Below are 24,044 nucleotides of genomic sequence, written 5' to 3'. Positions count from 1 at the left end.
GGAAAGGGCTGACAACTGAGTACACGGTTGTCTTTTCAATCAGGAGGGAGACACAAGCTCCCTATTACTCTGAACTCCAGTTCTGGGCGAGACTCTAGGGACCCAGACTCATACAGGGAGAAACTGGACTGTGGACTGTCTGGCATCAGGCAGAACTCAAGGGCGGCTTTCTCTCAGAGGGGCTTGCAGCGATTACTGAGGGACACTGAGACCCAGGGGCCTCATAGGGCAGGGCTGAGGGTCAGCCATTGCTGTTTGCTCTGCCCTGTTGATTTCCTGAGACCCCACCCAAGCTGTGCACAGAGGCTTTTGCATATGAATGGCCTGGCCCTTTGCAATCTAAAATTACTGAACAAACTGCAGCTGGGTCAGAGAGCCCCAGAACTTCCAAAAAAGGCCCAAGGCTCCACTGCAGCTTCCATTGCTTCATAGCTGGGCCTCATCTGGGCACCTCCACCCCAAACAAAGAAGAGGAATTGCAGATCTCTCCATAACTCCTGCTGGGTGGCCTCAGGCAGAGGCTAAATTAGCACCTCCTTGGAGATCCAAGAGCCAGTGTACCCAGGGGTCAGAGTGGGACCATCCAGATTACAACTCCTCAGATTCATAAGGGACACACTCAGGGGGCAGACTCAGTGAGCACCAAAGCCCCACTGAAGCAAGTCTTGCCCCATAAGGGTGTCTCCAGCACAGAAGTTCTCCCATTGTAGACACAGCTGATCCTCACAGCCAATTGGCCTGGAGGTCAATTCCTCTCAGTGATACCAACAACAATCAAGGCTTAACTACAACAAGACTGTGCACACAGCCCACAAAGAGGTGCACCAAGAGTGTCCACCTCAGGTAATTGGGGAGGTGGAGCCACTGGGCCCTATAGGACACCTAGCACACAAAGCCACTCTATCAACTCAGAGAAGCAGCCAAAATGCGGAGACAAAGAAACAGGTCACAAATGAAAGAAATGGAGGAAAGCAAACTACTGGATATAGAGTTCAAAACCATGGTTATAAGGTTTTTCAAGAATCTTCTAGAAATTGCCGATAAATTTAGTGAGACCCTCAAGGATATGAAAAACGACCAACTAGAAATTAAGCATACACCAGTGATGGCGAACCTATGACACGCATGTCAGCACTAACACGCATAGCCATTTCTTTCTTTTTTTTCAATTTTTTTTATTAAGGTATTATATGTGTACATATCTTACCATTGCCCCCCCCACACCCCACTCCCATATATGCCCCCACCCCCCAGAGTTTTGCATCCATTGGTTATGCTTATATGCATGCATGCAAGTCCTTTGATTGATCTCTTATCTCCCCCACCTCTCCCTAACCTTCCCCTTGTAATTTGAGAGTCTGTTTGATGCTTTACTGTCTCTGTATCTATCTTTTTGTTCAAGTTTATAATGTTCTTTATTATCCATAAATGAGTGAGATCATGTGGTATTTTTCTTTCATTGACTGACTTATTTCACTTAACATAATGTTCTCCAATTCCTCCCATGTTACTGCAAATGATGAGAATTCCTTCTTTTTTATGGCAGCATAGTATTCCATTGTGTAGATGTACCACAGTTTTCTGATCCAGTCATCACGCATAGCCATTTCTGATGACACGCGGCCGCTGAGGCGGCCGCATGCCTAGGATTAAACATTTGCTGCTCCTGAGGATGAAACATTTGCGACTAGAGTCTTGCTAACTCCAAGACTCTAGTCGCAAATGTTTCATCCTCCCCTATTAGACACTCTGTGCCGGAGGTCTGTAGGCCAAAACAACAGAAGTCCGGCACAGAGCGTCTAGTTCTGGGACTTCCGGTTAAGCCAGGATCTTTGCCCTCACTTCCGCCGGCAGAGCAGGGAGCCGCAGAACGCAGCCAGGGACGCATCTCTGGAGGCCCTGCCATTACCAGTAACCAAATAACAGTTAACCACAGCAACCATTATCTACTGTTCTGGGGTGTCATGGATTTCTAATCCATCATTACTGAGATAAGTGAGGGGGAGGCTGGGAGAGGTGAGGGTTTGTGGCATGCTATGGGTGGCATTTCCTGCCATTGGAAATAGCGGCAGCCATTTTAATTCACATAAGGAACACCATCTTGCTCCATAGTGGAGACTCCATTTCACCACTATTACTGTTGTGCATCCTTATTAACCCCTATTTCTGCTTATTAACCCTGCCCTTTCCTAAAAGACAGTTATATGCACCATTTTGTGGTTAGTTAGGCTAGTTAACCCCTAATTGCCTGCAGGCCTAACAAGCTATCTATAATTCTATCTTCTGTCACTGCCCCCCTGATGGAGAACTAAAAAATAAAAAACTAAGGTTAAGTAAAGGAAGTGGTAGTAGCAGTGGCCGACCCTTTCAAGAGACATGGACTGAGATGTATGGCTTTATAGAAAAAAAATGGCAGATCATTTTGCGTTCTATGTACTGAAACGGTAGTAAGCAGAACGTGGAATATAAATAGACATTTTGAAACTAATCATTCCCAGCTCTTGGAAAAAAGTGAGGATGAAAGGAAGGAATACATTTCCAGGTAGCTACACCTTTAGAAGAGCCAATCTAATTCCATCCTTAAATTTATGAAAGGCTCTACAAATTTAACATCTGCAAGTTTGAGCATTGCTCACTCTATAGCTCAGCATGGAAAAGCGCTCAGTGAGGGAGAATTTATTAAAGAAACTCTCCTAAGATGTACACCAGTTCTATTTCACGATATGCAGAATAAAGATGCAATTATTAAGAGAGTATCTGAGTTACCACTCAGTAGAAATATCATAAATGATCGAATAATGAGACAACACTAACGTACATCAATTAAAGAGAGACATAAGGAAGTGTAAATATTTTTCGATCTCTCTTGATGAAACTACTGATGTCACAACACATGCTCAGTTGGCCATTATTGGTCGATATTCTGATGGTCTCACAATGAGAGAAGAGTTGATAAAGTTAGTATCAGTGTCAACAAGTAAATCAGGAACCTTACATATTTCAGCACCTTACATATTAAAGTTACAAGGTTTGGGCAAAAGTATTGACGTTATGTTTGGATACATAAAAGCTTTCGAAAGTAAAGTTAAAATTTTCAAGCGAGATGTAGAAACTAAAACTTATAAGTATTTTCCTCAAGTAACAAAGTATTTTGAGAAGGCCAGTGGAGCTGTACAAAATGAAATGGAACTCTTGCATATGAAGTACCAGCATGTTTTAGACTCGTTACTTGACCAGTTTAGTGATAGATTTAGTCAATTTAGAAGTCTAGAACAGACCATGAAAATAATTAAGTATCCTGATGTAGTAGTCTACAATGGTTTGGAATTAAATGGTTTCCAATGGATGCAAATTGATGATTTGGAGATGCAACTTGCAGAATTTCAAGACAGTATCTGGGCTCAGGTGTTTGTCGACTTGAGGTCAAAGCTTGAGAATCTGGAAAGGTGCCGCTTGGAGAATCAAGAGGAGTGCCACTACGAACAGGAAATTTGGAGTGCCTGGAACCGACTACCAGACACTTTTAGCACCCTGAAAAATATGGCAATGGCTTTACTCACAATTTTTCCCTCTACATACTTTTGTGAGGCCTTATTCTCAGCGTTAAATAATATCAAAACCAACAAAAGAAACAGATTGACAGATGAAGTTAGTAGCGCTTGCTTGGGCCTGAAGTGTACAAAATACCAACCTTCAATTGAAGATTTAGCCAATGAAATTCAGCAACAAAAGTCACTAATAGGCAGGTTAGTTAAAGGATTCCCCCTCCCCTCACTTATCTTAGTTCACGGCACCCCACACAAGCTAAATAATATCAACACCAACAAAAGAAACCGACTGATGGATGAACAAAGAAGTCACTAAGCAGGTAAGTTAAATATTTAGTTTTTGGTTTATTAAATACAATTATATATAACAATTATACATTTATGTTATTTAAACTATAAATATTACGAAATAATGTTTTTTCCTCAAAGTGACACACTACCCAAGTTATGCTCAATTTTTTGGCGAAGTGTGACACACCAAGCTCAAAAGGTTGCCCATCACTGGCATACACTGACTGAAATAAAAAATAATATACAGAGATCCAACAGCAGACTAGAGGATCGCAAGAATCAAGTCAAAGATTTGAAATACAAAGAAGCAAAAAACATCCAACCAGAAAAGCAAAATGAAAAAAGAACCCAAAAATATGAAGATAGTGTAAGAAGCCTCTGGGACAACTTCAAGCGTGCCAACACCCGAATTATGGGGGTGCCAGAAGAAGAGAGAGAGCAAGACACTGAAAACCTATTTGAAGAAATAATGACAGAAAACTTCCCCTACCTGGTGAAAGAAATAGACTTACAAGTCCAGGAAGCACAGAGAACCCCAAACAAAAGGAATCCAAAGAGGACCACACCAAGACACATCATAATTAAAATGCCAAGGGCAAAAGACAAAGAGAGAATATTAAAAGCAGCAAGAAAAAAAAAGTTAGTTACCTACAAGGGAGTACCCATACGACTGTCAGCTGATTTCTCAACAGAAATTATGCAGGCCAGAAGGGAGTGGCAAGAAATGTTCAAAGTGATGAATAGCAAGAACCTACAACCAAGATTACTCTACCCAGCAAAGCTATCATTCAGAATTGAAGGTCAGATAAAAAGCTTCACAGATAAGAAAGAGCTAAAGGAGTTCATCACTGCCAAACCAGTATTATATGAAATGCTGAAAGGTATTCTTTAAGAAGAGGAAGAAGAAGAAAAAGGTAAAGATAAAAATTATGAAAACAAATACATATCTATAAACAAGTGAATCTAAAAATCAAGTGAATAAAAAATCTGATGAACAGAATAAACTGATGAATATAATAGAATCAGGGGCATAGAAAGGGAGTGGACTGACAATTCTCGGGGGGAAAGGGGTGTGGGGGTGCAGGAAGAGACTGCACAAAAATCGTACACCTATAGATGAGGACAGTTCCGGGGGGAGGTAAGGGCAGAGGGTGGGGTGGGAACCAGGTGGAGGGGAGCTATGGGGGAAAAAAGAGGAACAACTGTAATAATCTGAAGAATAAAGATTTATTTAAAAATATAAATAAATAAAAAACAAAAAGAAAAATGTTCAGATCATTGGAGAACATATATTTTAACACTACTAAACAGTACACTTAAAAATGGTTAAGATGGGCCCTAGCTGGTTTGGCTCAGTGGATAGAGCGTCGGCCTACGGATTGAAGGGTCCCAGGTTCAATTCTAGTCAAGGGCACATGCCCGGGTTGTGGGCTCAATCCCCAGTAGGGGACATGCAGCTGATCAATGTTTCTCTCTCTTCATTGATGTTTCTATCTCTCTCTATCCCTCTCCCTTCTTCTCTGAAATAAATAAAAATATATTTTTTTAAAAAATGGTTAACATGGTAAATTTTATGCTAGGTCTATTTTATCACAATAAAAACTTCTTAAATATAATATATAAAATAGAGAATAGAATAGAATAGAATAGAATAGAATAGAATAGAATAGAATAGAATAGAATACAGTACAATACAAAGGAAAAATCTGTATAATGATCAAAACCAGCATGATGGCGCCCTGTGTTTGGTTGAATAATAAGCTGACTTAATCATGTGCACACTCAAAACCAAGCAATAAAAAAGAAGGCACAGCTTTGTAAGGTCTGGCTCTGAGCTTATTCTCAGTCCCCCTGGGATCATGCAAGGTGAAAGTCACTACTGCTGCTGCACAGGCAGGTGATTGAGAGTCTGGGGACCAGTGTGGTCATGTGCTGTCCTCCAAGGTCAAGGCTACTACATCCTCCTCCTCGTCTCTTCCCACAGTGTGTGTAAGCCTGTTCCGAGTGCACACCAGGCTCAGAGAACAGAACTGTGTCTTCAGAGCCAGAGCCCCACTCACACCGGGACAGCCCATGCCCAGTGCAGGCCTCCAAGGAGCAGCCCATTCCCCTGGGAAAGCACTTCCCACCTACTCTGGTTCCAGTCTCAACATCACAACATGCTGATGCCCCAGAGAACCCATGGTGAGCCCTCCCATTCCCCCCACATGCTCCTAAGAGGGGAGCCTGAGGCCCTTCCTGTTCTCACAGCAGGGTGCACGCCACATGAGGTCCCATCCACCCTAGCACGGAGGTATCACAGCATAAGGACTAAAAGGGTAGATTTGAGTGTCAGAACGTCTGGTTTCAAATCCCAACTTACTCAGCAATTACTAACTAAGAGACCTCTCTGTGCCTCAGTTTTCTCCCTTTTTTCACAAATTGGAGATAGTAGTATTTAACTCGGGATTTTGGGGGGAATTAAATGAGTTACTATGTAGAAAGCACTTTGTACCTGGCACATAAGTGTAATCGCTAGCTATCATTGTTATTTTTTCCAGCATTAGAGGGGCCTCTCCATCTATAAGTGGAGATAACAGGAGATGCTGAGTGTAGAAAGGGCCTGCAGTCATGGCAGCTTCCCTCGGCACTTCAGACACTTCCCTTGACCTTGAGAAAATAATCATCCTGGGTCAACTCTAGCAGTTTCTTCTATAAGGTTGTGATGTTGAAACACTGGAATCAGGAAGGGCCTGGGTGGAGAGAACTTACCCCACAGAACATTACAAAATCAGCACAGGTTGTTGGCTCATCTATGGGGAAATATATATATATATATATACATTTCTATAAAATATCACTTTCCTGGGGCCACCCAAACAATGAAGAAGAAAGAATTTCTTCTTGCTTCTCACATTTAAAAAGTACAGACTGAGGTCTAGAGTCACACAGCCAGACCTGAGTGACAAGAAAAGTAAGAGTCACACAACTAGTCATTAGAGAAATGCAAATTAAGACCATAATGAGATACCACTGCCCACCTATTAGAACAAAATAAAAATATGACAACACATCACCCTGGCTGGCGTTGCTCAGTGATTAGAGTGTCGGCCTGCACCCTGGAGAGTCTTGGGTTTGATTCCGGTCAAGGGCATGTACCTGGGTTGCAGGTTCAAACCCTGTCCCAGTTGGGGCACATGCAACCAATCGATGTGTCTCTCTTACAACAATGTTTCTCTCTTCTCTCTCTCTCCCCATTCCCCGCCCTTCCACTCTCTAAAAATTAATGCAAAAAATATCCTCATTCCTTGGGTGAGGATGAATATATATATATTCATCAACACCAAATGCTGGCAAGGAAGTGGAGAGAGTAAATCTCTCTTACATTGCTGGTGGGAATGTGAAGTGGTACAGCCACTGTAGAAAGAGTTTGGCAGTGTCTTTAAAAATTAGCAATATACTTATCATACAACTTAGCAATTGCATTCCTGGGTTTTTATGCTGGAAAAACAAAAATTTATGTCTACACAAAAACATGCACATGATTGTTCATAGCAGCTTGATTTGTAATAGTCAAAAACTGAAAACAACCAAAATGTCTTTCAGTGGGTCAATAGTGGAATGGTGGTCCATCTGTACCATGAAATACCTCTCAGCAATGAAAGGAGCAAACTTGATATTCTCAGTTACCTGGATGGACCTGAATGAAGTGCATTATGATAAGTGAAAACAAGCTAGTCTCAGAAGATTGCATAGTGTATGATTCTATTTATAGAACATTCTCAAAATGACAAAATCATACCAATGAAAAATAGGGGTGGGGGCTAGGCCAGTGTGACAATGAAGGGGTGGCATGAGGAAGTTGTTTGAGGTGATGGAACAGTCTGTATTGATTGCAGTGATAGCACCACTCATCTACCCATTCGAGAAAATGATATAGAGGACCATACACACATTTTACCAATTTCAGATTCCTGGTTTTGATATTGTACTATAATTATGTAAGATGATATAACAGGAAGAAATGAAATAAAGGATGTACCAGAAACCTCTGTAGTATCTTTGCAACTTTCTGTAAATCTGTAATGTTTGCAAATAAAAGAAAAATATTTTAAGGAGGTGCACAGCCAATAAGTAGGGCAACTGAGATTCTAGTCCACACCCTTCTACTCCCAAATCCCAGTGCTCCAATCATATTATTTACAATTTTGCATGCACCTGACATTCTGTATCTCCATGCCTTTGCACATACAAACTTCTACCTAGATTGTCCTTCCCCCAACTAGCTAATTTATAATTTCCTTTAGGACCCAATTCACACACCTTCTCCTCTAAGACGCTTCCCTGGCTTCACTCAAGATTCCTGACCTTCCTTCGTACTTCCTGTGCATAGTACTTATTCAACTGAATTGTGACCCTAACCCTAACCCACCACATGCAAGCTACAGAACTGGAAAATATCTTTGCAAGCATCTCCCAATAAAGCACTAGTCTGTAGAATATATAAAGTACTCATAACTCAATTATAAGAAAACAACCCAATTTTTTTTTAATGGACAGAAGATCTGAACAGACATTTTACCAAAGGAACTATGCAGATGGCAAATAAAAATATGATATGAAAATATGATAAACATCATTAATCTGTGGGGAAATGCAAATAAAACCACAATAAGAGAACCACACACCTATTAAATAGCTAAACTTAAAAAGACTGACTATATCAAGTGTTGGCAAGAAAGTTGGCAGCTTCTTAAAATGTTAAACATACCCTACTATATGATCCAGCCATTCTACTCGTAGGTACTTACCCAAGAGAGCAGAATGCATATGTTCTCACAAAAATGTTTTCACACATGCTTATAGTAGCTTTATTTCAACAGCCAAAAAACTGTGAGCAACCCATTCACCTATGTCTGTGAATAGGTGAATGGATAAACAAATTGTGGTATTTCCGTGCAATAGGATACAATTCAGCAACAAAGAAATGAACTATTGATATACAAAACATGAGTGAATACCAGTAGAATTATACTGATGTAAGAAGAGTGCATACTAAATTATGCTATTTACAGAAAGTTCTAGAAAATGCAAAGTAACCAATAATAATAGAAAGCAAATTAGTGATAGCCTGGGCATGGGAGGCAAGGACATATAGAGAGGGGCAGGAGGCAAGGATAAGGTGATGGAGAAAACTTTGGGGGGTAGTAGTTATATTCATTAATTTGATTGGGGGAGAATTTCATGAGTATATACAAATGTCAAAACTCATCAAGTTGTACAATTTAAACACCCATAGGTTTTTGTCAATTATACTTCAGTAGAGATATATAAAAAAAATAATAATAATGAGTACCATTTAATGGTCATCTAATTTGTGGTAAAACATTATATAAGTAACTAGAGGCTCGGTGCATGAAATTCATGCTCTGGGGTGGAGGGGGGTGTCCCTCAGCCCAGCCTGCACCCTCTCCAATCTGGGACCACTCGAGGGATGTCTGAATGCCGGCTTAGGCCCGGTCCCTAAACTGGCAGTCAGACATCCCTCTTACAATCCAGGACTGCTGGCTCCTAACCACTTGCCTGCCTGCCTGCCTGATTGCCCCTAACCACTTCTGCCTGCCAGCCTGATCACCCCCTAATTGCTCCCCTGCCGGCCTGATCTCACCCCCAACTGCCCTCTTTGTCAGCCAATTTGGTTCTGATTGGTCGGTTTCTATGCCAGTCAGCGTTAAAAGCTCCGCCTCCTAGGCAGCCATTGGCTCCCTTCAGTTCACCCAGATTTGGTTCTGATTGGTCAGTTTCTATGCCAGTTAATGTCTCTGGGCCTATCAATGGGGCCTGATCAGAAAGGTGAGGCTGATCAGCACCCCAGTTGGAGGCCTGGAGAGAAATGGAGGTGTGGCTGCTGGCCCGGCACAGAGAGAAAGAGAGAGGCAAGTACTGATCAACAGCTGCCACACAGGCTACAGATCAGACCCTGCTTCTCTCCTCAGGCCTCTCTCTGGGCCTGATTCGCAGCCCCCTCAGCAGTCAGTGCTGGGTCACTGTGCCTACAGCCGTAGCAGTCAGTGCTGGGTCACCACGGCAACCCAGCGCTGACTGCAGGACTGACTTCCAGTTGGTCAAGTCTCCGGTTGTTGTGGAAGTGATGGACCCAGGGTTTTTATATATTAGGATGATTATCTTCACTCTAGGTAGTTATTGTTCAGCCCATTGTACAGATCAGGTAAGAAAGGCCAGGAAGTCTTGCAGCTATGGTCAAGCCAGCTCAAAACCAATCAAAGGTCTCCAATGCTGGGGCACTGTTCTCTGTATTGTGATGCCTTCCCACAGGGGTGAATTCTCAGAATGAAGCCATAGGTGATAGTCCCCTGGCCTAAGCAAGTCCTAGTTTAGGAAGGATCTGAAAGAAGGAGGGTGAAGGGCTGGCTCGCTGAGAAGCCCAGGATCCCTGGCATTATTGAGAGGACATCTTCTCCATACTGGGTTGCTACTGCCACAAATTCCTCTAACAACCAAACCCAACCCATCACAGGGACTGGGCCAGACAAGCTAAAGCAGAAAGCAGGCTATAGCTGCTCCCTAGAACATTCCTCCCTATGCAGCCAGAGGGTTTGGTGTGAAGGACCCTGACCAGGCATTCAGAAGAGTAGACTTCAGTTTCACTTGTGTCATAGACAAGACCATTCCCCTTTCTAGGCCTCCATTTCCTCAGATGTAAGATGTGGAGGCCAACCAACAAGCTTTCCAAAGAACCCTTTCAAGCCTGATTCACATTCTGAGTGCCCTACTGATTGGAGATTTTTCTCCTGAAGTTGATCAGGTGCCACTGATAGAAAAGATTCCTGATTGCCTACAAAACCATACACTCAGCTCCCCGACCCACCCCAGTTCTGCTGGAAAGGAGACCTACCTGACTTATCAGTGCCTACCCATTCACTCCTTCTACCATGCTGCCTCCTCCCTTGGCCCTACCTCTCTGCAAGAGTCTTCCAAAGACCCTGATCCACCTTTTGCTGCTCTGTTCCCCAGTTAGCAGACTGAGCTATTTTCAGAAGTCTGGGAACCCTGGGACACACAGAGCAATTTGAGACATAATTTCCCCCTTTAGAATTCTTACAAAAGATTGGAGCTGAGTAGCTACAGGATGGTATATGTCATATACAATCTTGATGTAGGGAGCTCCTCCCTTTGTCACACCTGTATACCCAAGGATGAGCCAGAATTTCTTGCGCAAACAGGCTGGGATATTTGGATAGGCACACAGTACGCTTTCAGTAAATATCTATGAATTGAATTAAATCCCTCTTGCCAAAGGAATAATCTCTTACCCAAATACAGAGGAAAACCAAACAGATCCACCTCAGTATGTTCCCCTGGAAAGAGCACTGAGAGTCCAGAGGCTGAGAAAGCCCCTGCTTCTAACTGGCTGAGGGATGTGAGGCCACCAGCATGCCACCTCACTCCTGGGGCATCACCTGAATAAGGAAACGCTGGATGCTCCCAGCTCTGATGCTATCTTACGTATGCGGAAGAGCCACTGAGACGGGAAGGAACAGTGTGGCCCTTTGTAAAGCTCCAAGCACTTTAAGCTGCAACTGTTCGGGTAGCTTCAAAGACGGAATGATGTTCCTCGGGGAAAGGGGCCCTACTTGGTTGAAACTTGGCCTGGGAACTCCAATCCATGTGGGCCAGTGCTTGCTGTAAAAAGTGCTCACTAACTTTGAGGAGCCGGGAGGTCACAGACAGGCTTAGTCTACATCTCTGTTGCTTACCACTGTGAAATCTTGGGCAGGCTCTTCACCTCTGCAAGACTCAATGTAAACTTCTGCCGCATAGTGATAGAAATACCTACCTTGCTAGGTCATTGCAGAATTAAATGAGATCATGCAGGTAGAACACAAAGCACAGTGCCTGGAGCCATCATGAGCTTAAACACTCTTCCCTTCCCCATACACATACCTAAAGGTCCTCAGAATAAGATCATCTCAGCTGATTTCACTGGCCTGGAAAACCAGGCCCCTGTTGAGGAAAGGGGCTTAATTTCCAGCACTCCAGAGGGATACCTCGTGATGTGCATTGGGGCTGTGGAAGCAGGTGCAGGAGAGGGACTGAGAAGGATAGAGGCACCCAGAGACCATCCACCATTCCCCCTTACCAGTCCTATGTGAGGGCTCAGTGAACAAGTGGCCTCCGGAGTGGTGTCCCATCCCATCCTCCCAGCCTGGTTCCCTGCCTCCCAGGAGCACAGACCTTCACCTCAAGCAGGAAAATCACCCGCTGTGGGGCCTGGCTTCTTAAAATGAGAGTGTAGGACCAGATAGCCTCTATGGTCCTTTATCATTTTCTGAACTACAACTCTACAGAGTCAACTGATGCTTAACTGATGCCTTACCTTCTCTCATCCCCTCCTTCAGGACGGAGGAAAGAGGTGAAGAGAAGGAACCAAGAGGTAAAGTAGAGGGAGAGGGCAGAAGCTGGGGCTCCATTATGCTAATTTAATTAGCTCTAATCTGCTGACAGCAGGGCCTTGAAGAAAGAGGCTTTTGTTTAAATTTCACATTTGGCAGGAAGTGCCCCTTCTCCTCCTCCCTCCTCTAACCCCCACCTCTCCGCCCTCCCCCTCCCCCCTTTAGAGCTTATGAGTCAAAAGCTCTGATTTCAGTCCTGGCTTTCACAACTGGTAGCGCTGGGGCTTCCTGTTCACACTTCTCTGACCAACTTCTTGATTTTTCCAGCAAGAAAATTTGCCCCAGATGTTGGTCAGTAAATGGAGAGTTTTCATCTGCGCTTATGAAAGGATGTCAGTAATTCACAGATTCCCCCAAGTAGCAAGAGTCAAACGGGGGGGAAATGCCAGTGACTTCTCTCCATTCAATAAACCAGCCCTAGCCAGTTTGGCTCAGTAGATAGAGCATCCACCTGAGGACCAAAGGGTCCCCGGGTTCAATTCTGGTCAAGGGCATGTACCTTGGCTGCAAGCTTCTCTGCAGCCCAGGCCCTGGTCGGGGCTCATACAGGAGGCAACTAATCAATGTGTTTCCCTCACATTGATGTTTCTCTCTGTCTTCCCCTCTCTCTTCCACTCTCCCTAAAAATCAATGGAAAAATATCCTCGAGTGAGGATTAACAAAAAAATTAAAATTAAAATAAACCAAAGGTTTACCAATCAACTAAACCCCCTGTCCATAAGCAGGAAGCCTCACAGAATGCAATGCGTTTTATTTCCACTCTCTTATAGAACCCTCACAACTGTCTTATGGGACCCTCACAACTGTCTTATGGGATAACAAGAACAGAAATCTCACTCTCATTCATTCATTTAACAAATGCTTATAGTGCACCTACTGTTCACAGGAGGGGAAGTGGAGGGAGGCACTGGTGACATGACTTGCCCATGCCACCCAGCCTGTTGGTGGTAGAGCAAGCTCTGGTACCAGAGATGTGCTGGTAACCTGAATCTCCAGAACAAAACAGCCCTGGTTTGCAGCACTGGCTCAGGTCCGCAGTGTAAATTTTCCCACCAAGGCCAATTTCAAGTGGCCAACAATCTTTTAACAACCAGTTTGCCAAATTTCTGAATATTTAAAAATCTGCTCTCAAGAGCCTCCAGACTAGAAACAAGTTCTCCTGCTCCTGAGTGTTCTTTCTGCCTCACCTCTCTACCTCCATGTGAGAGGCGTCAACATGCTATAGAGGCTTAACAAGTAACCTTAATAAAAACCACTTGGAGGACTGTTCACAGCAATAGGATTTCAGGCATGTTATTTCTTCCACATCAGTAGTTTTCCAAATGTCCTATGAGCACGTTACCTTTATAATCAGAAAATGTATAGGTAATTAAAGACATTTTTTAGTGAGCTTAGTGGAACGTTTTGCAATAACCTCCCACACACAATTTCTGTTACTCTGTTTCCCTTTGGTTGGAGAGAGAGAGAAAGGGAGAGAGAGAAAGAGAGAGAGAGAGAGAGAGAGAGAGAGAGAGAGAGAGAGAGAGAGAGAGAGAGAGAATTTCCTAAGAGTTCAACTTCCCTTGCAGAACAGAACAGGTGCACTTAAGTTAAGCATTCACCTGAATCAGGTGCAGTTTTACCTAGAGAATAAATTTACTACCTTTGGAGTTCACATTTCACCAGCAATTGGGTCAATTCAACTCCCTGTCAAGATTCTAAAAGATCTGCTCTGAAAAATCACAGCCTCTTTGGCCACCAAATGACCTTTCCTCCCAATGGGCTGGGATGGAAGCAGATGGTTTGACTGAACCCAGAACAACTGCTCCTTCTTTCCTGAGCCTTTGAGGAGGAGGCTTTCACACACTCCCCACCACCACCCCAACTGTAAGCATTCTGCCCTCTCCGTCCCCAAGGGGTCTTACCTCAGCGCTGGGACAGAGATGTGGCACCAGGGCTGGGTCAGGGTCAAGGAGGCCAGCTCACTTCAGCTGGGACCCATAGCTGCTTTCCACTGGGCTGCTGGTTGAGGAGGTGGCACAGTGGGCTCTACCTTGCCTGCAGAGAAGAAACAAACAAAGTTGCCTAGGGAGCACCAGAAGTACATATGCTAATACTTGCAGGAGGGTAAGCACCCTTGCCCCCCCCACTCCCAGCCCTGGTCACTCCTCCCAGGTCAGAGGCCCTTCCAGAACAGCCTCACCTGAAGGGGCCAATCTCCTTCCCAGGGTTCAAACTGGCCATCTATTCACCCAGACCTCCCCCTTCTGGAGCTGAGTAATTTCACAGTGAACTGAAGATTAAGCAAAGCAAACTACTCCAGTCACTGAATCCTAATGCTACTTACTCGCTATTATTGGAAAGAAAAATAATGGTAAACCCCAAGTTTTGTGTTTAGATAAGGTGTGGTGGACAACTGATTTTAATCAACAAATACATCAAAGTTGCTCAAGTCTCCCTGTGAGCTATCGTATATTGTTTATAATGTTACAAATGTAAATTCCATTTCTAATTTATTTTGGGAGCATTTTCAACCCATATATTATTATAGCTGTCTGAGTGGATAACATTTGTTTTTAAAGCCATTGTTCCAAGAAGTTTATGTTCATTCTAGAAATTTTAAAAGATATAATTTAGACAAGAGGAGAAAAGTTATCCATTCTTTCTCCACCCACCCAAGATAACTACAGATAACACACCCTTCCTGGTTTTATTTTATTATCCAGATTTTTTATAAAGATGCAATAAAACCAGACAATTTATGTGGCTGTACCGTAAATTTAACCCAACCCCCAAAAGGCTGGACATTTAAGTCATTTCCAACATTTTTTTGGTAATTACAAATAGTGCTTTGTAATACTTAGTCTCTGGGGGAAAGTCATGGTTATATTCATAAGACACAGTCTTAGAAGTCAAATTGCTGAATCAAAGAGTTTCCAAATTTCTCATGTGTAACATTTCTAGTGGAAATGAGTGTGGGCTTCAAGGAGTCTGGGTTTTTATATTTCCTGCTCATACTCAGTCCAGCCCAAGTTTAAGAAAAGATCCATGATGATAACATGAGCTCCCCAAATCAAGCTTGGGGAGGAGGGTACATGAGTAAGAATTGGTAAGGAGGGAAAAAGTGAGAAATCCACTGAGGAACAGAGAAGGAATGTTAATACACAAGGGCGGTGTCCAGGAACAAGAGATCCTGAGACAGAGAAACAAGTGTCATCCTGGGCTGACGTAAAATAAAACAGAAGCTGAAGTGAGCCATTTAAGGGCATGGAAATGTCAAGGTCTTACAAAGATTCAGGGCAGATCAGAGCAAACTACTAAGGCATCAGGTGAGATGGAAAAATAAAGAGTTGCTTGCCGCATTTGAGCATTTTGCTCCTGTTTATAATCGATGCTAACAAAACACCAGGGCCAGAGTCACTATGGGGAGAGTGAGCCAGGCCAGGAAGAGACCTCTGCCTGCAAACACAGCTGAGCTGGTGGCCACCTGGGAGCCTGCCAGCAAAGAGCCTTCCCCGGGGAACAGGAGCAAGGTGCTCTGGGAGTGTGGGGACTACTGGCTGCCGACCCACCTGCCTCCTTAACAGGAAGGAGGCCCCCACTCCCCACCCCTCTCTAGCCAGCCTCTCACCTCCCTCCTTTTACTCCATCCAGGCCAAACCTTCAGTGAGAGATGGATCATTCACCAAACCTGTCTAAACAGACTGAATGGATTTCTGTGGCCCTGTGATCCAGGCAAAGACCCTGGGGACAAGTCTCATGCTCCTTCCTAGCTGACCAGCCCCCTTACCACTCCACCCTATGTACCCAGCACTCCAGACTAATGAGGGAATGGGGGAGGGGTGGGAAGTTTCCATTAATGCTTCTTAAATTCTTTGGAAGATGGCTTGGCCCGCCCCAGGCGCCCTCCGGGACGGCGGTGGGAGTTCCTGGCACTGGCCTGTAGAGACGCCCAGCATGGCTCCTGCTGTCTGCAGGCCCTGAAGCTCGCCTGTGTTCCGAAATGGCCGAGCCGTCGGACAAGGCCGTCAAGTACTACACCCTGGAGGAGATCCAGAAGCACAACCACAGCAAGAGCACCTGGCTGATCCTGCACCACAAGGTGTATGATGTGACCAAATTTTTGGAGGAGCATCCTGGTGGGGAAGAAGTCTTACGGGAACAAGCCGGAGGGGATGCTACTGAGAACTTTGAGGATGTTGGGCACTCGATGGATGCTAGAGAATTGTCCAAAACATACATCATCGGGGAGCTGCATCCAGATGACAGACCAAAGATAACCAAGCCCATGGTGTCGGCCCTTCGGCGGCAGCTTCAACGCACCTGCTGTGTGGAGCTTCGCCTCAATGCAGACCTGCACACCACTGCTTGTGTTGCTAACGGGTTTTTTGTTCTGCGCTTTGAGACCCTGCAGAGATGAAATGCTGCTGCCGCCTTATTAATGGCTCCCTTCCTCTGCGATTCTAATGCTTTTGCTGGTGTGGATTTCAAAAGAATGCGTCTTAACACGTTTGCAAGCCTGGAAAAGTATCTGAGTCACGAGGCCTTAGTCATTCAGTTGTTTGGGGAAGTGTGCATTTTCCAGAGCCATCTCAGTTCACTTTCCCTGTCTGATAAGAACTCTCGGAAGCTGCTGGGAGGTAGACAGGCTGGAACGGTGACAGACCCCAGCACACAGGGAGTCCTGTTCTGGAGGTTCTGGGATGACAGTGTGAGGAAACTCTCATTACTACGGTTGACTCAGATTCTAGCTGGTGGACCAACTGGGTGATCCCAACCATCTCCGCACTGGTTGTGGCCCTGATTTATCACCTCTACGTGGCGGAAGACTAAATACCTCCATAGAAGCTGATGGAAGAAAAGGCTGCCTTGGATCAGGAAGAAAGAAGCCAGTGTTAGCTGCTTCGACAAACAGAAACCTTCACCTGAAAAGTAATTTTAGTGCTCGCTTCGGCAGCACATATACTGAAAAGTAATTTTAATACACCTGTTTCCCTTTCCTCCTACGTTAGAAACAAGCCAAGCCAAAAGAACTGTTCTGTTCTGTCTACCCTTGAACTTTCGCATTGTGCCTTCTTCTTCATCAACTTCCTTTCAACGTCCCACGACTACATGATTTACTCACTGTAGGCATGATCTTTCAAAAATGCACCTGGCTTTTCAAATATACCACCCTGTGTGCCTGTCGATGTGGGATGTAATTGTCTTTAATATTTCAAGTCTCTGATTGTCTAGTGCAGTCATTTAATGTATTAATTAAATGAAGGTCATATGACGTGAAGGTTTGTATGATTTGAGGAAGGGAATATCTAGTTGAAAACTTGGTATTGCATGTTTCCCATTTAATTTATTTCTCAAGGAAATTAAGAAAGGTCCTGGATATGAGCCTAAGGATTTCTAAAAATTATTATACCTGAAATAGATGATCAAAAGAGAAAGTGGAAACTTCTTCTCTGTTTTGATTAAAAAATACCAGCAACAAAAAACAAACTTGAGACCCATGAGAGGACATTACAGCTGTCCCTTCTCTCAGCTCCAAAATATCAGTCCAAAGTTTTCAGTTATATAGTTTTTCAAGGCAAAACTGTTTATGTATTCTTGTAAGGAAATGCTGATTTTCTAATCCATAAAAACACACATTTGAAAGAGATTATGGGACATTTAGAATCTGATGTTTAAAGGCATTGAGCTGTTGGAGATGAGCCTTGGTGGATCTAGCACGGCTCTGAGGACTGAGGGGCTCATCTTTGATTATTTTCTCCACCCCATGCCTTTTGTCTTTCAAAGTGGAAGCTGGGGGATGAATCTGTAGACACTCAGTACTCTAGTTAGCTGTGACTGTGAAAGTTTACATGGGCAAGCTAGCTGACTACAGAGGTGGGGGTTCTTCAGAAACCACTGACACATTGAAAGGAATTTTTTTTTTTTACTACAGAGCATAAATTTTTATAACCATTGACATGTATCACCCTTTGCCTCTTCTGTCACTGAAAGTTAAAGTTGGAGCAAATCTAGGGGGTGAGGAAGGATGCCGTATCATGTGGGAATCTTTTACTCAAATTTCAATAAACGCATGCCTGGAAATAAAATAAATAAATAAATAAATAAATAAATAAATAAATAAATAAATAAATAAATAAATAAAATTAAAATAAAATAAAATAAAAAAGATGGCTTGCAGACTTCTAATGCTACTAAAATAAGCAAGTCTTTACCTGTCCAACCTACCACTACCCCACCCACTTACACTTTGGGCCTCTCCTGATGGTCAAAGGGTGGAATTTTCATTTAAAAGCAACTCACCCATAAATAAGGACGCTGGACCAATCAGAGGCTTTCAAAATTGCAACTATGAAAAAAGACTACAGTGAGCTGCGGGCAGACCCTAAAGCTTAAAGGAAAGGTAGTGAGGGCTCTAGAGAAGCAAATGCCATGCACAAGATCAAGTGATGGGGCTATGGGGACCTGCAGAAGAAGAGGAAGTTGGCCTATGAAGAGAACAGGGCAGAGGCCTGGGGTGAAGCAGACAGGAAACCGTGCAGCCACAGAGAAACCAGATGCATGGTGACTTTCTAGTGGCTGCGAGGCTTATCTGTACTTCCTACGTTTTATTTGTGTAAGTTTGCCCTGAATCACTTCAATAAAAATCTGAAAAGCTTGGTTTAGACCAGCTCTGGGGTCCCAGCTAGCTCCGGCTCACTGAAGGCTAACGGGACTGTGCGTGAGAACAGGGCACTCGCCCATGAGCCACTGCTTGGTTTTGTGGTAGGGCTTTGCCCATCCATTGTATCTACTCAAAGCCCTTTTTCTTAACCTTCCTTCCAAAGGTTGTGCCTGGGCTTTGATAGATGAGGCAACTGGAAGGGATAGTTCTGGACTGCAGGCGTAACTTTGCAAAACCATGAGAAATAAACAATAACAGAGCTGTAGAGACTAGATTCTTCTATTATAATATTTTTCTGTTAAGTGGTTGATATTAACTCCTCCTGATTACAGGGTCCCCTTGCATCCCCTTTTTCCCTGAGGCACCCTGGGTGTCTTGGCAGTTTCAAGTGTCTATTTCATGCACGATCCCACTGTATCCTGTGTGTCTTCTGCTTCCTGACCTCCCTCCTGTTACACAAGGGTTACTGGCTTGACATCTAGATCTGGTTTCACTCCTATTTTCCCAAGGCCTAACCAGCCAAGTTTTACTTTCCTCTTTTCTCATGTTCAGGGCCTGTCTTCTGCTTTATCCCTGCTGCCCTCACTCCTGCCGGCATTGTCACCCCACCTTCCGGCCCCTGACAGCTCCTCTGCTAATCTCCTTTCTCCTCCACCCTGTCAGACCCAGAAGCATCAGAAGATAATTCTAAGGAGGAAGAGAGCTGATAAGGGAGAGGCTGTCTTGGCCTCATTAACTCCCTAGAGCCTCCCGCAGGTGTTTCCTTCAGGGGTACAGAGTGTGAGGCACTGACCACAGACCAGAACTAGGATTTACCGAGACCTCCAAGAACCAAACAAGTTCAGAAAATGAACCAAGAACATACACCCCAATGATTTCACGATCTAGCATTCCCTGATGTAAGAATCCTCCAAGCAGGCCATTGCTAAAGGGCTAGGTTTTGAGTCAGAGAATGGGTTAGCTTGTCACAGGAGCAGGGCTCTGGCCCCAAGTTCATGGCTTAAATGAGTGATCACCAAAAGGCACACAGGAGCCTTGGAGTAAAAGATAACCTGTTAACCTAGGATTATTATTCCACATTATCTGGGAGGTGAGCAGTTGTTCTGATTGTGTTTAGAGATGGAAGCTAAATTAGCTAAGAGCTTTTTATTGATTCTTGTGCATGAAACATTCCAAGATCTGGGTCTCTGCAAATTTGCTGAGCTCTGCAGTGAGATCAGAAGACACTATACCCAAAGTACAGTCAGAACTTCTGCTAAAATCAGAAAACTTCCTGCCCTCCCCTTCCTAAACTCTTGCCCCATGTGAATGGTTCATCTGTGGAGCCCAAACCCAACATCATAGGACTCCTATCCTAGTCCAAGGGGTAACCACAGTGTTCCTTTATATTTTTAATTTTAAAATTGGGGGCGGGGGGAGAGCATTCTATGTACTAAATTATTCACTTATTCTTTACACAATCCTGAGGCAAAAAGAATTCTCTATTTTCAGGTGAGGAAAGAGGGCTTACGTAAGGAGTCCACACATAAAACTGATAAGTGACTAAGCCAGAATCCCACACTAGCCTTCCTCCCAAGGCCTTTCTTCCTGGCAGTGTTAGCAGCCAAGCTCTTTCAATAGAGCTGAAATTAAAGATGAGCTGAACACTGAATACATAGGTTCTGACAAAAAGAGAAATGATACAAGAATTTATTTTCAGAGAACCAGAAAAAGGAAGTGCTTCTGCCACGGCCTTATGCAAAATATGGGAGGGGCACTACCCTACTGTTTCTTTGTATTGTTACTATGTTTTCTACAGCAAACAATCAATCAATTTCTATTGTGCCTACTTGTGGTGCCCATCTGGATATATGAAGAGACACTAAGCCCCTTTTTCAGTCAAAGCAGTACACCTACATGATTTCAGGCCCTGCCCCACCCATTCACGCCCCTAATTTCTGTTGCCCAAATGCAATAACTGTCAACTCTTATCTATGTCTAGAGTTGCCTCAGTGTACCTAAATAGCCTGCTTATATGACTCTTTTTTTCAATGTTAAGTATTATTCATTAACTTCCTACACCAGAAAATGAGGACTTAGCTCTTTTACCTCCATTCCACATACCTCTTCTACTTGCCACATCTTTTAATATAGCTGTACTGTGGCAGATAGTAAGAAGCTAGGAAAATTCCTGGGTGAATGGAAAGGGGAAACTAAGATAAGAAAATTAAACAAGGCCAAACAGTTTGGGCAGCTTGCAACTAGCTTGTGAATCGAAAGACCTTATCTTCCCCAACCAAGGACATTTGAGAGCAACTGGTTTATACCTCCCTCCCTAACCAGAGAATACATAGCTTAAATCACCCTGGCCTGGGAAAATAGAGAACAAAGACCCAATTAATGCCACTTGTGCCAGCTAAACCCAAGGACAGATATCACTTGATGGGGGAAATGTTAGGTAGACTAGATAACTGTTTGGGCAGGAAAGGGGGGATGGGGAAAAAAAAAAGGAGTTAACCTCACCCACTAAATAAAGAAGCTAGCAAGCCAACTTAGGACTTTCCAAACAAGATGACCAGATGTATGTACAAACATTCTGAGATCATCCACAACAAGGTAGAAGGGGACTTTGAATCCTAGTCTGCTACTCAAGATATTGGGCAGGGGGATTTTGAAACCTATAGGGGAAAGTGTATAAAACCCCCTTGAAACCCTGCCAGGCAGAGCACTCAGACTCGCTGAGTTGCCTGCTTTTGCTTTAGGCCAAGTGTATTTCTAATAAATTTGCTTGCTTTGCTTCCTTAATAAATTTGCTTGCTTTGCTTCAACGCTGCTATCACTTGTCTGAAATCACTTGATTGACAAGAGTCAAGCAGGGGACAGCCCTACCCCTCCAACTCAATGGGCTGTCCAGTAACAATAACATTTTTTTTAATTGAGTCAACACTAGAAGTTACATTATTATGACCAGATAAATTATTGTTTGCAGCTCAGCCATGTGGTATGTTATGATAATTCCTCTCTTGTACATTCTTTAGTTGTCAGTACTTCTCACTAATTCAGCCAACTTTCCAACAGTTCTTTTTTTTCTTTTCTTTTAGGATTTATTTCTTTATTTTATATTTTTCCATCACCATTTATCCCCTCTATACCCACTTCCACCTCCACCCCCCCTCCACCCTCCACAATCATCGCACTGTTGTCCGTGTCCATGAGTTCTTTCTTTTTTCTTTTTGCTCAATCCCTCTACCTTCCCCCAACAGCCTGACCCCCACCTCCCGCCACCAGAACTGTCTGCCTGCTCTCTGAGTCTGTCTCTATTTTGTTTATTAGTTCAGTTTGTTCATTAAATTCTACATATGAGTAAAATCAAACATGGTACTTGTCTTTCTCTGACTGGCTTACTTCACTTAGCATAATCTTCTCCATTCTAGAACCTTCTGTCTACCTACTACAGCCCAAGCTAATTAGTGGCTCTCTATTAAAGAGAACATCCATTTCTACTGGCTTATTCCCTAACATTGGAGGAATATGCCTACAGAAGCTTCCTCAGAAAGGATGTATAGAGAGGGCGGGGGGTAAAATAGTTGAGACTCTTCATGTCTGAAAATGCCAGTATTCCACCCTTACATTTAATTAATAATTTGTCCAGATATAAATTCTCAGTTGGAAATAATTTTATCTCAGAATTGTAAAGGTATGGCTTCATTGTCTTCTAGATTCTAATGTTAGTGTAGAATCAGATTTCTATTCTTATATGTAACTAGAGGTCCAGTGCAAGAAATTTGTGCATGGGTGGGGTTCCTAGTGGCTGCCGGTCACTGGCCGGGGCCTTGCTTCGGTCCACACTGCCCCCCTGGTGGTCAGTGCATGTCATAGCAAGCAATTGAACTCCCAAGGGGACATTTTTGCTTACTAGGCTTTTATATATATACTAGAGGCCCGGTGCATGAAATTCGTGCACGGGGGTGTGTGTCCCTCAGCCCTGCCTGTACCCTCTCCAATCTGGGACCCCTAGAGGGATGTCCAACTGCCCGTTTAGGCCCGATCCCATTAGGAAAGTGTATAAAGATCCCAGCTCATCTTTATACACTTTCCCCTATAGGTTTCAAAATCCCCCTGCCCCATTAGGATCGGGCCTAAACAGGCAGTCGGACATCCCTCTCACAATCCAGAACTGCTGGCTCCCAACTGCTCTCCTGCCTGCCTTCCTGATTGCCCCTAACTGCTTCTGCCTGCCAGCCTGATCACCCTCTAACCACTCCCCTGCCAGTCTGATTGATGCCTAACTGCTCCTCTGCTAGCCTGATTGCCCCTAACTGCCCTCCCCTGCAGGCCTAGTCACCCCTAACTGCCCTCCCCTGCAGGCCTGGTCACCTCTAACTGCCCTCCCCTGCAGGCCTGGTCCCCCGCAACTGCCCTCCCCTGCAGGCCTGGGTCCCCCCCAGCTGCCCTCCTCTGCTGGCCTGATTGCCCACAACTGCCCTCCCTTGCAGGCCTGGCCCCTCCCAACTGTCCTCCTCTGCTGGCCATCTTGTGGTGGCCATCTGTGTCCACATGGGGGCAGCCATCTTTGACCACATGGGGAAAGCCATCTTGTGTGTTCAAGTGATGGTTAATTTGCATATTACTCTTTTATTAGATAGGGGTAGTGGCCCAGTGCATGAAATTCATACACTTGTGGGGGGGGCGTGTCCCTCAGCCCGGCCTGCACCCTCTCCAATCTGGGACCCCTCGGGAGATGTCCAGACATCCCTCTCGCAACCGGGACTGCTGGCTCCTAACCACTCACCTGCCTGCCTGATCCCCCTAACCATTCTGCCTGCCAGCCTTCTCGCCCCCAACTGCCCCCCCCCTTGCCAGCCTGATTGTCCCCAACTGCCCCCCCTTCCAGCCTGCTCATCCCCAAATGCCCCGCCTACCAGCCTGCTCACCCCCAACTGCCCTCCCCTCCTGGCCTGATCGCCCCTAACTGCTTATGCCTCAGCCCCGCCACCATGGCTTTGTCTGGAAGGATGTCCAGAAGGTCTCCCAGAAGGTCTCCCAGTCTATTTAGCATATTGTACTTTTACAGATAGAGGCCTGGTGCACGGTTGGGGGCCAGCTGGTCTTCCCTAAAGGGGGTTCTGG

General features: G+C 44.4%; 2 protein-coding genes across 4 annotated transcripts in view; one reads left to right on the top strand and one right to left on the bottom strand.

Annotated features, from left to right (window-relative positions):
• The window catches only part of ST6GAL1 (ST6 beta-galactoside alpha-2,6-sialyltransferase 1), a 123,145-nt gene that overhangs the window by 80,478 nt on the left and 18,623 nt on the right, over nt 1–24,044 (bottom strand). For all 3 annotated transcript variants that reach the window (XM_079767403.1, XM_079767402.1, XM_079767404.1), the window contains exon 2: nt 14,197–14,329. The gene's annotated coding sequence lies outside the window, so the exon portion shown is untranslated. The remainder of the gene's footprint in view (nt 1–14,196; nt 14,330–24,044) is intronic.
• On the top strand, nt 16,273–17,634 carry LOC307094379 (cytochrome b5-like). The gene is made up of 2 exons (XM_079763156.1): nt 16,273–16,562; nt 16,988–17,634. Exons 1-2 carry the CDS (start codon nt 16,275–16,277, stop codon nt 17,102–17,104), a joined length of 405 nt encoding a protein of 134 aa, XP_079619282.1. The 5' UTR covers nt 16,273–16,274; the 3' UTR covers nt 17,105–17,634.

The sequence above is a fragment of the Cnephaeus nilssonii genome (assembly GCF_951640355.1).
Source record: "Cnephaeus nilssonii genome assembly, chromosome: 3".
Lineage (NCBI taxonomy): Eukaryota > Metazoa > Chordata > Mammalia > Chiroptera > Vespertilionidae > Cnephaeus > Cnephaeus nilssonii.
Note: the sequence above shows the minus strand (reverse complement) of the source record. Positions and strands in the feature narration are given on the sequence as shown.